Genomic DNA, 13,828 nt, shown 5'->3' with positions numbered 1-13,828 from the left:
CGATCCGAGGTATTCTCAATAGCCAGCTGTATACACTTTTTGTTTAGGATTATAGAAATCGATATCAACTTAAAGTCGTGTACTCTCTTCTAGTTTGATCTAGCTTGATCAGTTCATGAAGTTGAATATTATGACAGCAATTTTCAAGAGGCAAAATAATGCACCTAAATGAAAGAAGAAAACAAAAATCGATGTGTTATAAACTGAAACCATGATTTTTCTTCTTCCTATATTTTATCAACGGCGCCATTTTTTTAAAAAGAAGTGCACACCTAGTTAACAGTAATGCATATAGCATTTTCATTTATTTGAAAGCAGGATAAAAGAGCATTGTAGATTAAATGCCTTGCTCACGGGCATAGGTGCCGCGGCCGGGATCGAACCCCGGACTTTTTGAAACCTCACAAGCAATCTTATAAAGTATCGATCGTTTTCGATCTATCGTTGATCATATCAGCGCACGCACGCAGCTCTGCGTGCGTTTTGGGTTGCATTTCGCTGCTCCCATTGTTTTCTCTCACTTTTATTGATTACGGTATATACGTGGTTCTGCGAAACTGAAAATCGTTGAAATCAAGCTTCCATCGCGGCAATGCCCACTGTACGCCAATATTGGACTCTCTTCGAAGCATAACTCGTTTTATAATGCTTTATAAACTATAGAAACAAAAGGTAAAAACGTATGACTTTCTGGAATGTGTAGTTTAATTAATGGACATTGTAATTATAACACAGAAAAGGCAGAAACATAGTATGAAATTGTATTTTTAAAGCCTGCAAATGGATGCGAGTAATAGCCTTTGGGGAACCGACTATATACGGCTCCCGTACATGAATAAGTTTTAGGGAACCGTATATATCCGGCTCCCGTTGGCAACGGGTTAATATCACAATGAATGTCTGCTACAGACAGATAATTAAAATGGAATGCAGCCTTGTCCTTCATTACAGAACAGTACCTCGTATCAAATACATGTATGTATACTAGTTACCATTTTCTGTGACTATTGCTTTAAAATTGCACATAATTTGCAAGGCTTTTAAAGGACAAGTCCACCCCAAGAAAAAGTTGATTTGAATAAAAAGAGAAAAATCCAACAAGAATAACACTTAAAATTTCACCCAAATCTGATGTAAAATAAGAAAGATATGACATTTTAAAGTTTCGCTGAACATTTCACAAAACAGTTTTATGCTCATCCTGATTGGTATGCAAATGAGGACACCGATGACGTCATCCACTCATTATTTCTTATGTATTTTATTATATGAAATATTTTAATTTTCACCGTATTGTCCAGTGTTCAAAACAACGATTAATTCCTCCCTGAACAAGAAGAATTAGCATTGTTTAATACTAACTGGTTCAGTCAAGTTGGTCCCTTTTGTCAAATCTGTAAAAATTGAAATATTGTTTAATTCAAACAATAGGAAAAAGAAATAGTGAGTGATGGACATCATCAACTGATTTTACATGTTACTGTGTTGTGCATATACATGTAAATCACTGTTTGGTGAAAAATAAGCGAAACTTTGAAATGCCATAACTTTCTTATTTTACATCAAATTTTGATGAAATTTTCAGTGTTATGATTGTTTGATTTTTATCCGAATATTCTAATCAATATTTTTCTGGGGTGGACTTGACCTTTAATTTACATTTGCCACTCTCCACCCAGTTGTAGAATGATTTGATAACTGGTAGGGAGGAATTTCCGTGGATGCTATGACTGGTCAGGGCAGCTGTGTTAAATCCAGGGAAATAATCTGCAGTTAATAGAAACATTGTACAAAAAATATTGCATATTTACATTTGTGAAATGTAATTAATATTTTTTAAATATTTTTAAAAATTTCTTTTCTTTCTACAGTTCTTCATCAGGTTGTGATTTTACTCACCTCAGCGGCCTCTCTAGTAGTCTTGGTCCTAGCCTCCTTCGTTTGCGGAATGTGCTACTGCTTCGGGGGATCAAAGCCAGACTACGACGATGACGACGTCGTCTCAACGGGCTTCCGGTCCTCTGATCAGGAACAGAAATGGCCAATCTTAAATCGTTCAGCATCGCTAGGCGCTAAGAATTCTGGGAGGAGTCAGTCACCGGTGTTTGTGCACCAATCGAGTTTAAGGTAAGGTGGTGTTTAGTTGTAATTAAGAAAGAAATTCTTCGTCTGGAAGAATGTCCAATCTGTCCTTAATGATGAAGTAATTCAATAATCAGAGAAATAGAAATTGAAAGTTCACGTAACTCATTTTTGAAGGAAGTATGTTTTATTATTATTATTATTATTTGTTTTGGCGTCACCTGTGCCTGGGAGGCGAAAAGCGAACTGAATCACTGTGACCCGCAGGTCTCTCCTCCCGATATAACTGATTGGGGGGATGCAGGTGGACCACTACACCGGGGTTTCCCCCTACTCTTATACGAATAGTGCAATGGGTTCTTAACGTGCAAAGGTGGTGACTCCTCTACACGGGGCCTCCATTTAACGTCCTATCCGAGGGACGGAGTGTTTTCCATTGTAACATAGCCTGCATCTATGAAACATGGGAGAGACGTTTACACACAACGCACTGGCTTCAGTCATCCGCCCGGGTTGGACTCGAACCCACGATCTTTGGTTCGACGGGCAGACACGTTACCGACTGAGCCAACACCGCTCAGAAGAATGCCCTTTCTGCATTTTAATGATGAATAGAGTCCCAGACTTTTAGTAGTATGATAGTGTAGTTCATTCAGCTGCTGCTTCCGGGAAGGAATCTTTCTTTATCAAAGAACGTCTTTTCTGCCTTTACATGATAAAATATGGCTGTGTCGGTGCAAGAACGCCCTTAATAGCAAAACATTTTTGCGCACATTGGTGCAGAAAAGCCCTTTCGCAATGCCTTTAATATGCATGCTGCTATTAAAGGGTCTTTTTTACGTGCATGTGATGCGTTAAACTGTTGTGTTGGGCGTTCTTGCACCAACACATCAATATAGTCCCAGACTCCCAGTAGCAGGAAGGAATAGCAACTACTGTTTCCGTGTAGGAAGTACAACAACTTTTTTTGGAGAAAGCCCATTCCTTCTGTAGTGATACAATTTCCAGATGTCTGGTAAGAAATATGTTCCTGAGTTGTGGAAGTCTGTCCTTTCCTTGAATTTAGATGGATTGCTTTGCCCTCTGACAGTACATAGAAGGGCAGACTGGGTGCTACATGCCTGGGGCAAGTAAAAGATAAAAAGTTGGGCAAGTGATTTGAAGTAAAGACCAAAACTACTTGCCCGAATTGAACAAGCAAAATTCTAACAGTAGAATGTCCAACATCATTGATATGATATTGGCCCTAATTTTGCTCATGGCAAGCAAGATAAAATCACTTTGGAAAAAGAAATGCAATAACAAAGATCAATTCATGTCAAAATAGAGAAAAAGGTCAATGGTTTTATATAAAGCCGTAAAGTTTTCTTTTGAAGAGGTAAAACTTTTTTTTTCAATAAATTTTTCGGGCAAGTGAAATACATTTTTGGGGTAAGTATTTTCGGAACTGAAGTGGCTACCCTGGGTAAATATACATGTATACCGTTATAATTATTATATTTTTAAACTGAAATGCGAATCCTGTTTTAATTCTTCATTGTGGGCGAGTCATTGTCTAGTGCTTCTGACTCTCGCCTTTCAAACAGAGGGTTGTGGGTTCCAATCCTAGTCATGGTGTGTTGTCTTTCGGCAAGAAATTTATCCACACTAAGCATTGAGTGCCAGTGATGATAGCTGGGGTAATACTAGCAGCGCGTTTTAACCTCAGGCAAAAAATGCTAATATAAACCCAGCTATTTTATTATTGATATTATTATTTATTCATTTTCATTGTTATCAAGAGAGTTTTCAATGTTACACTACATGTAGACCTGTAAAGCAGAGCAATTTCATAAAGTGCCCGTTTTTAATTCACTGGTAAATTGCATTGTGAATAACAATACCACATGTACAATGTACATGCTTTTTCAGATTGGATTACATCGTGTTTAAAATTAAGGTTTGACTTGAATTAAAAATGGCAGAAGTGAAGTTAATTAATTCAAGGGATTAGGTTGGTCTGTTACAAAATAGATAACTGCTAGACCAACGATCATCCAACTCCCCTTTTGCAATGTAGCTGTTGAATGAATATAAAATTTATGGGCCAGCTTATGAACCCACTCTCCCAAGCTATACCAGCAGTCTTAAAGGTCACATCCACCTCCAGGAAAATGCTGACTTGAATGAATAGAGAAAAAAATCAAACTAGCATTGTGCTGAAAATTTCTTTAAAATTGGATGTAAAATAAGAAAGTTATGACATTTTAAAGTTTTGCTTAATTTCACAAAACAGTTATATGCACCTCCTGGCAGGTATGCAAATGAAGAGACCATGACGTCATCCACTCACTAAAAATTCGTTTGTATTTTATTATATGTCATATTAAATATTATGATTTTCTTGTCATTGTCAAGTGATGCAACAATTTATTCCTCCCTGAGCATGTGGAATTAGCATTGTCAAGTTGGTCCTTATTGTCAAATCTATAAAAAATGAAATACTGTGTAATTCAAACAATACAAAACAGAAGAAATAGTGAGTGATGGACATCATCAACCTACTCACCTAGTTGTGCATATAACTGTTTTGTGAAAAATAAGAAAAAAAATTAACATATCATAACTTTCTTATTTTACATCATGTTTTTATGACATTTTCAGTGTTATGCTTGTTGTATTTTTCTCTTTTTATTCATATCACCTTTTTGTGAGGGTGGACTTGACCTTTAATGTCGTTACAATCCAGGAGCTATACATACTACATGTACACCTCGCATACGCAAGCCAAACTTTCATGGGCAGGCAATCAGCGATGGCGTAATTGCGATTTAACCATGCGCTGAAGCGGGAGACTAAATATTGAATATCTTCCACGAGATGGGTTTTTAAATATTAACGACCAGGTTTCAATGCAGGTATAGACCGTGAAGTTGACTGATCTTGGCTATGGTGAACTCGTAATGTTTGAAATATTGATTCGCTCGCTGAGCTTTGGCTATGGAAGTTAAAATTATTTTCTCCCCATTCTAATGTGTCATTATTTATTTGATTTAAAAGAATGTCCTCAAAATGATCTCCCAAGGTTAACTGTTTGTTTATATTTATTTGAATGTGCATCAAATATATGTATGACAATTTTGATATTATATGGGGGGGGGGGGGGGGCTTTTCAGCCCTTCACTGATCTTAATTATTTTATGATGTATAAAACTAAGATTTTCTCTATGATGATAATAATCAACTTTAATAGGGCTTTAATATATTGGAACAAATAGCACTTTGCAGATAATCAGATGAAAAAAAAATCATCTTTGATATATTGTATCAAATGATAAAATGCAACTGGTAGTTGCACCCATGATGCGCATGGCTAGTAAAACTATTAAGATGCAACTGGAAAATGTTTTTACATAGTACGATTCTGAATTGAATATTTTTAAAATCTATTTTCATTCAAATAAACTTGTTTTAGGGGTACCCTTGACCATTAAATCATATTGTAAATGACACAAAAATATTTTAAAAGAAAAACAAAGAGTATGAAATTTTTGTAAGAATATTTTTATTTTATTTATTTCAGATCCAAAAATACCAAAGTTGTTTGTGGAATAGTCTATAATGAATCTCAAAATCATATCAGCCTCATAAAAAAAAATTACTGCTGAAAATATGTTGTGAAGTGGATGTTGTTTTCAGAGAGAGAGAGAGAGAGAGGATGGGGTGGGGGGTAAAGAAAGGGAGACTGAATTTGAATGAAATTTAAGATATTCAGAAAGTGAAAGCTACATAGGAATAGAGAGAAAAAACAAGAAAAAGAGATACAGAAAGAAAAGAAATAGAGAGAAAGAACATAAAAAGAAGGAAGGAAGGAAGGAAGGAAAGAAGGATGAACTAGGAGAAAATTTGTATGGAAGCTTATGGAAGTGACAGAGTTGAAGATAAATGAAAGAGGAGGGTAGCTGGAAAGAAAGAGGGGGGGGGGGAAGGGAGAGAGAAAAAGAGAAGTAAGAAAGTAAGTTGAAGGAAGGAATGAAAGAAGGAAGGAAGGAACGATAAATGTTGCATTAGAATGGAAGAGATACATAAGAAGTTGAGGGAAAAAGGAATAAGAAGAAAGGTTAAAGAGATGACAAAAAGGATGTAGAAAGACAGAAATAGAAACTAAAGGAGGAACAAGAAAAAAATGTTGTTGGAGGGTTTATTGCTTAATTCAAAAGCCCTCGTGATGAGGAAAAACAGAAAGAAGTTGAAGAGAAGTAGAGGTAAAAAAAAAAGATGTGGAAAGATACATTTTGCAAGAGAGTTTCTACACATTGATGCTTGCCCGTAAAGTTAAGCACCAAAATTTAAAAGGTTACCAAGAAAGAGCTCATTTTGAAAGGGGCATTTAGTGTTCAGTGGGGTGAGACTTGGTTTGAATTGACAACTTTGAAAGTTTTGTTTAAAACGAAGCAAAATATTATATCATTTCTATGCCTGTTATAATAATTAATATCAAACAGTATTGTAATGCATAGCAGTGAAAGTCAATGGATAAATATGAACGACATATTGGTAAACATTCAATGATATTCTTTATTTAACATCTTTAATTTATGGATAATGTAAGTTTCAGGATTTGTAATTACATACTATTAGCCTCTCGTGTCTCGGGATCGCCACTTCACATTTTTATCGATTCTGGTAAAGACGGATGAGCTCGGTCATTAAGTCCAACATTTACTATAAAAGTGCAGTGAATCGGCTGCTCTCTAGTTTGTTTTTAATTACAAAGCATGCCCAGCAACTCCCATGTCGGATATTTTGAACATTGCCTGTTTACTCTGCCAGCATACTAAAACATTTCCCCCTTTTGTCCCGCAAGCAACATCAATACACCCGTCAGTTGAGCGATGATTCTCATTTTGTGAATTTGTCCCAATTATCAACCCGTTTATTGGTAGAGAGGGGCCTAATTGAATTTCTAAGTGGCAATATTAGCGCATAGTCTGTGGTAATTAGCCCTACCGTGTGACAGCTTGTTGAATTTGCTTTTCTCTTCAGCTCGGCTCATTATTTCCCCATATTCTAACCATTGGTGGTTTTTCTGGTGTCTTTCACTCCCTGTGGAAGTTTGGAGATGACATTCGGTTAAGTGGAGGTGAAGGAAACAACAGATGGTGTTCCTACCAGATGCCACTTTGCAAGCATTTCCAGTGTGATTGCTTTTTAATGGTCTTCTCTCTCAGAGCACTTCATTCTTATTCTATTGAAAGCACCAAGGATCATACTGTATCTCTCAGTGCTAGGAAAGGAGCAGTATTTCTTCTAAAATCCCAGCAGTGCTACATGTAAATGCTCTATCATCAGATCACTCTTGGATATTTGTTTCTCTCAATGCGGCCATCCAGTGATTGCTTGTGTATTTACCTATCGCGTCAGCTAGGAAGATCCCCACCCTATTCCTCAAGGAAAGAAAGTACATGGATTAGAACATGCATGAATCCCAAAACTCTGATTCTGGTAGGACAGCTTGATGGATGTGAACTTGATCAAAGAATTCTCTGAATGATCTCCCAAATTACCACCCTCGTTCGTGTTTGCTTTACCCGAAGGCAGTGAAGGTGATTGCTATGGATGCCCGGCTAATAGCCCTGCTGCCCTCCAAAGTCTGCTATTGCCGACAGTGATTCTGAGGCGATTTAAAGAAAATGCCTTTACCCTCCAAGGGTTTATCGTGAGTGCCGACTCTTATACAGTGCATTTTAGCATCTTGGAAGGCACCTTTATCCCTTTCCTCCTGGAGAACATCGCTTTTCTCTTGAAGGAACGAAAGAACCGAAAGTAGTCTCCAAGGTCACATTGGGCTGTCATCAGTGACATTGTCAGTGACATCATCACCCAATGAGATTGTTTGCAGTTGTGATAGTTTGAGTGATAAGGCTTAACCAACCCTCTCCTCCCACACATGTGACCCGATCTGTGAACAACGCTCTATATTATAAGCAACATACCCTAACCTCTGCCATAATCATTTTAGTTAGCTTGGGCTTGCATTAACTAAAGAAACCACCGCCATCGCTTGTGTGAAAATGATGACGATTCCTGACAAGATAATGGATATTCCTTAAACAGTTTGATGGGAATGCCTGATAACTTGGAAAGGCCATCATGCTTTTTTGGACTCTGTGAATTATGTTAAGTTCACACACTTGTAGCAAATGCAACTACCTCACGTTTGGTGATGTGGAGTGGTATTGGAGTACACCTTGCATTTTGGCATTACATGCCTCAACATTATAGGAACTGCTGTATCGGATGTGATATCCCAAGTTCTAAAGCGAACCATTGCTCAGAGGTTTTTGGTTGATAATAGTAAGCCTACAACCAGGATCACTTCTTCACAGGAATATCCATTGTAATTACAAATGATATGACACAGAGTTGTCATTGACGAGTGTGAAGACTGTTCAAGAATTGGTGGAATTATATCAAGTTGGTAATTGAAAGGATGGTCATGACTGCTTCTTTTTGTTATAGAGCATAAATGTAGTGTAAATAATCTCAACTTTTGAGGACAAATCTATGCTTTCATGCGAAAACTTGAAGGGTGCAATCAGCTTCAGGTTCTTATCCATTCTGCTGAATGTTGCTGAAGTATGCCATTCATGTGATATCTTCAAGGCACTTCTCATTGACTGGTTTGATGTGATCTAACCAAGATGTGAACATAGTGTATGGGAATTGAATGGAGAAATCGGATTGATGTGCAAGCTTGGATGCTACTGTTTGAAATGCACAGGCAAGTTTTGTATTGAATCAACTTCATGGAGTGATAAAAATCATTTTTCTGGTACATTTATTGAGCATTGAACATTCTTCAAACATTTTCTTTTCCACCGAATCACTTTCATCTGAATGTTGCAAAATCATGAACTCACAAAATTGATCAAACCGTGTAATAATGTATGATGTACTGACTTTCATGCACTGACACCTTTTCATCCATGTACATGTACTCAAGAGCTTTTATACTGCTACAAAGTTATGTGTGAGGATTATTGGAGATATAGAATTGTCCACGTGTTCTTGGACACTGGAAATTACCTTTGAATGTGCTTTTTAAGTGTTTGCCCCTCAAGGTCTCAAGCTACCAATCCAGTTATGAAATAACGTGTTATGAAGTGCAGGGACTGAATGACAGCATACTGCAACCTACATGTAAACCTTTGGTTTTTTCGAGCGTCTTTCATAGAAGCTCATTATTGGTGCTAGAAGTGGGTTCGGGGCAATGCTAGAAGAACAATATGCCGTTTCCGCCAACCTTGGAGCCCTGTCAACACTGTTCTTGAAAGGTTTTGTTCAATTCTGGTTACTCGATCCATACATTTCATGATTTTTTTCTTCTCCATCCTGAGATACAGACTGAACACACCTCATTTGAAGACAATCCCTTTTATTTCTAGAATCTCCTTTAAGATTTTAACATTATTTCTTGATTCTCCTTTTTTTTAGTCAAACCCATTTTCCAGAAGATGCCCTGTCAGAAACTTCTAATGATGCTCTCTCTTGCTTTCTTGACACAATTATCCCTTAAGACGCGACAAATTGCTTAATTTCTCTTCATCCTTTGCTACGTAAATTTCCGCATCCCCTTTTAGTTTTCTTTTTCGTCTGAGAATTATGCTGATGGACGGGCTGATGATAACCCTGAAATGGGATTGTTAGGAAAACAGGAATGCTCATTATGGAGAGCCAAGGCTTAGTTGACTCCCTAGATGGGACATGTCAAAGCTTATTTGTGCATCAAGAATCAATAAAGTGGGGTATATGAGCCGATTTGGGAAGTGGCGTTGGAGTCAAAATATGTTACATCGCAAATATGCAGGAATGTGTGTGGCGGAAGATATATATAGTACCTGCAGTGGAATTATTTTCGCGAGGAGACGTCTATTTAATGTGATCTATGCTCTGCTTTGGTGATTTTTCATGTTGTCGTTGGCGTGATACTTGACGTGGATTAACGTAGATGGAATATATCACTTTGGAAGTATCTTGTTGACTTTTTTTCTGGAGAGCAACAGTCGGAAAGGGGAATTCATGTGATTGAAAATGACAAGTTTGAATGTGACTTCACTGCTTCATTATGTGTTGAAGGTTTCTTTGCATCTTGTACTCTTGACATTGATGTTATCCTGACAGAAAAATACCTATGTGGATTAATTTGGATTAGGATTTGAACACTGGAAACTGTACTGGGATTAGTTTGGATCTAAGGATATACATCTTTTGTACTTCGTGTCGTATTATATGACTGTTTTCTTCATCAGGGAATACAAATTTATTTTGAATGATGGATGTCCAAATGACAAACATTTCGGAAGGATGAAAGAAAAAAAAGATTTTTAATATATGCGGAAGCTCAAAATGGTTCTCATTTTGTGAATATTCAGGTGGATTTCCCGTTTTAGCACTGGAGTCAGCAAGTGAACAGCAATCTTATTGGATATTTCCATTTAAGTTTGGAATGATTACTCTATCCATTGTATGAACAGAAATGCATGAAGTTTTTGGCTTACAGTTTCATTTTGTTCCAACACATTTACATACAAGTATTTCTCAATGAACTCATGCAGATTTCAGAAATACACTAGCCCAATTTGTGATTTTTACTTTGGTTTGCAAAGAAACAATTTTATATTGAAACAAACAATACAGTCCGTTCAACCCTTATTGAGATTTCTAGTGAAACCTTTTTCGCAAAGCATTTGTGCTAAAAGTCATAGTTCTGAGTGACATAAGGTTTTCAACGAATGATAAAGCTCATTCAACTCTAATTGAGACTTCCATTGTAATTTCTGATTTTTACCTGTGCCTGTATCAGAAAGCGTCTGGGCTGAAATTAATCAATTTCGAGTGAAATAAATTACATGTTCAGTCGAAGACAGGATGGATATCGGTATAAACTTTGGGATGTTGTGGTGCGGCCAGGAGCGAGATCAAAGCGACACAAGCCCAGATGTGGAGTAAGTTGTTTTCTCTCAATCCTTTCCAGGAATTAGTTGATCTATTCAGTACTGGGGAAAAGAAAATCCTGGGGGTTCGGGGCAGTTTTACCCCCAAAATTGCTTTCATGGGAACTGTTTATATTGAATTAAAAGAAAAATTATGTTTGAAGTACATTTAAAAAAAAAAAACAAATCTTGTCCCACTTTAAAAATAGTATTAAGTAAAATATTTTGGTCAATTTTTTATCCCTTTACTTTTGTAATGAAAGGTTAATGAAAATATATACAGTCTTTACCTCTGTCCTTAACAACCATCTTACAATGTATGTTCATTTTATTTTACACATTTTTTTCCCAAAATGCCTTTCTATATTATGTAAAAACGCAGTGTTGACTGTTGGGGAAAAATGAAACATTTTAATTGTCTGTACCTTCACAAATTTGACCCTAAACACGTACATGTACATGTAGCTTTCCTAGTAAATAGATAACCTTGTTTCCTTTAGTGTTTTTGACACCATTATTATGTTACATATGTAATGTGCCCTATCTTGAAATGAAAATGACATTCTTTTTTTTGTTTTGTTTTTTTTCTCGCCGTGCTATCCATTCGTCAATTTAAGTGCCCATTCCTCCCCCCCTGATGGATACTTAATGAAATAAAATTATATATGCCCTGATATATCAGGGCACCTGACTCATTTCATAGTCCATTAAAAATGCTTTTCTTCTGAATAAGGAAGCCCCCCCCCCCCGTTACAGTCGCCATAACTTACAGTGCTCTGAAATCGCATTTCATTAGAAGTCTCATCCTCCTGACTTATAACCCTTGTAAGTTACACTAGTGATTTGAAGTCTGATTTATCTTTTAATAGTGAGTAGTGCTAAGACCTTTCCAAAAATACAGAGAATGAATCAATCCTCATTAATCCTACTAAAACCATTCATCCATTACCCACAACTTGTAGAGAGCATGGTTCATCAGGTTAGGTTTCAGTAACAAGTACATGTACAATGTATGAATCTCCATGCTTGATTGATCCGCAGATCCTTCCTGCACGCCCGATTATTAACAGTTTGGAGACAGAGTTTTGGACATCGTTGAGTTTGGCGTTTGATTCGGCGCCCATCCTTTAGAGCGCACGTGTGACAGTGCCAATTAATGCCTCGTCAAATTTGACGATCGTTGCTCTTCCTATTCCATCCAGGCGTGCTGGTGTATTTGTGCCATTAGAACACAGAGGCTCTACAAGGGGGATATGATTTTATTATGAAGTCAGACAGGCCTACATAGTACATTTTCTATTTACTGAAAGTTTTATTAGATAGGTAGACCCTATTCTGCACATTGCACAATTAATTTTCATGCGTTCACATTCAGCTGCAATTACATCACGCAGTAATGTTCATTTACAGTCATCAAGCCCTGGGACTTGCCAAAACGTTTTGAATAATGTAAAGATCAATTATATATATTGTAAGTGTAGGCCTTTATGCTAAAAGGTATAGGATGAGCCATCATTAAAAAAACGTGACATTAGTAACATTAATAGAACGCACACAATACCAGTCAGGAACAGTCCTACCACCTGTCTAAAAAAAATCCAAAGGTTTTCTGTTCCCCCATAACTCGTTGTCCAGGAGGCCTGTTGCATAAACTTGCCATGAAAAAACTCTGCCAAATAAAATCTCTGGCAAAACAAAATTATGCCATTGAAAATTACACATCAATTTTTTTATGGTGAAAGTTTTATGCAACTGGGGCCCCTGTATGTATTTCATGCAGACACCAGCTCATTTACCACCTGCTATTAAGACTGCTAATATCTTGTTTCATTCATCTGCAGAAATAAATTTGCATGTTTGACTGTATTTTGATTTTCATGCCGACCTTCACATAGTCCTGATGATACTTCATAAATTCCCTAATTGCACAAGGATGTAAAGAGTGCAAATGATGCAAACTTGCAAAGTATCATGTACAGTGAATACTCCTCTATGCATACCTGGTTTTAGGCCCATGCACAGCCAGCAGACGAGTATGAGCGCCTGAAGCTTTGGTGGCGGTGTCAAGACGGAGCGTTTCACGCCTGCTTATTAGCGCGTAGCACCTCGCGAAGGAATTGATAGAGGAAGCACCATTGCGTGGACTGAGTAAACAGAAGGAGAAATGTTTCAGGAGAGGTTTTATTGCTGGACTAGAAGAGATAGAGATGGTGGAGAAGAGGACAAGTTTGAAAAGGAGAGGAAGGAAAGTAAGAAAGAAAGATAGGATGAAGCAGGAGAAATTTTGTATGGACGATTTATAGCTGAACTGGAAGGAAGGAGCTTCAGGAAGTATGTAAAGTAAGAAAGGAAAAAATGTTGCATTAGAATGGAAGAGATACAGTACAAGTTGAGGGAGAATGGAAGGAAAAGAAAGGTGGAAAAAAATGAAGAAGTGGATGCAGGAAGATAGAATTTAGGAACAGAAGGACGAACAGGAAGAAAAATGTTGTAGGAGAGTTTATTGCTCAACTCAAAAAGTGGATGAACATAGTGATGAGGAAAAGAGAAAGGAAAATGAAGAGAAGTATTAAAAGGTGGAAAGTTAAAAACAAAAGATTACGAAGGATAAATGTCGCAAGAGAGTTTCCACGCATGGATGCTTGCCTGTGAAGTTAAGCAGCGAAACTAAACAGGTTACCAAGAAAGAGCTCATTATGAAAGGGGCATTTAGTGTTCCGTGGGGTGAGACTTGGTTTGAACTGACGACTTTGAAGGATCCAGCAGTGGTC

At 37.2% G+C, this 13,828-nt stretch overlaps 1 protein-coding gene across 3 annotated transcripts in view; it reads left to right on the top strand.

Moving 5' to 3' along the window:
- Nucleotides 1–13,828, top strand: part of LOC121405658 — a 65,791-nt gene that overhangs the window by 27,025 nt on the left and 24,938 nt on the right. For all 3 annotated transcript variants that reach the window (XM_041596554.1, XM_041596555.1, XM_041596556.1), the window contains exon 3: nucleotides 1,872–2,127. In XM_041596554.1, the coding sequence (XP_041452488.1) occupies nucleotides 1,872–2,127 (256 nt within the window). The remainder of the gene's footprint in view (nucleotides 1–1,871; nucleotides 2,128–13,828) is intronic.

Source organism: Lytechinus variegatus, chromosome 19, assembly GCF_018143015.1.
Source record: "Lytechinus variegatus isolate NC3 chromosome 19, Lvar_3.0, whole genome shotgun sequence".
Taxonomy (NCBI): Eukaryota; Metazoa; Echinodermata; class Echinoidea; order Temnopleuroida; family Toxopneustidae; genus Lytechinus; species Lytechinus variegatus.
Note: the sequence above shows the minus strand (reverse complement) of the source record. Positions and strands in the feature narration are given on the sequence as shown.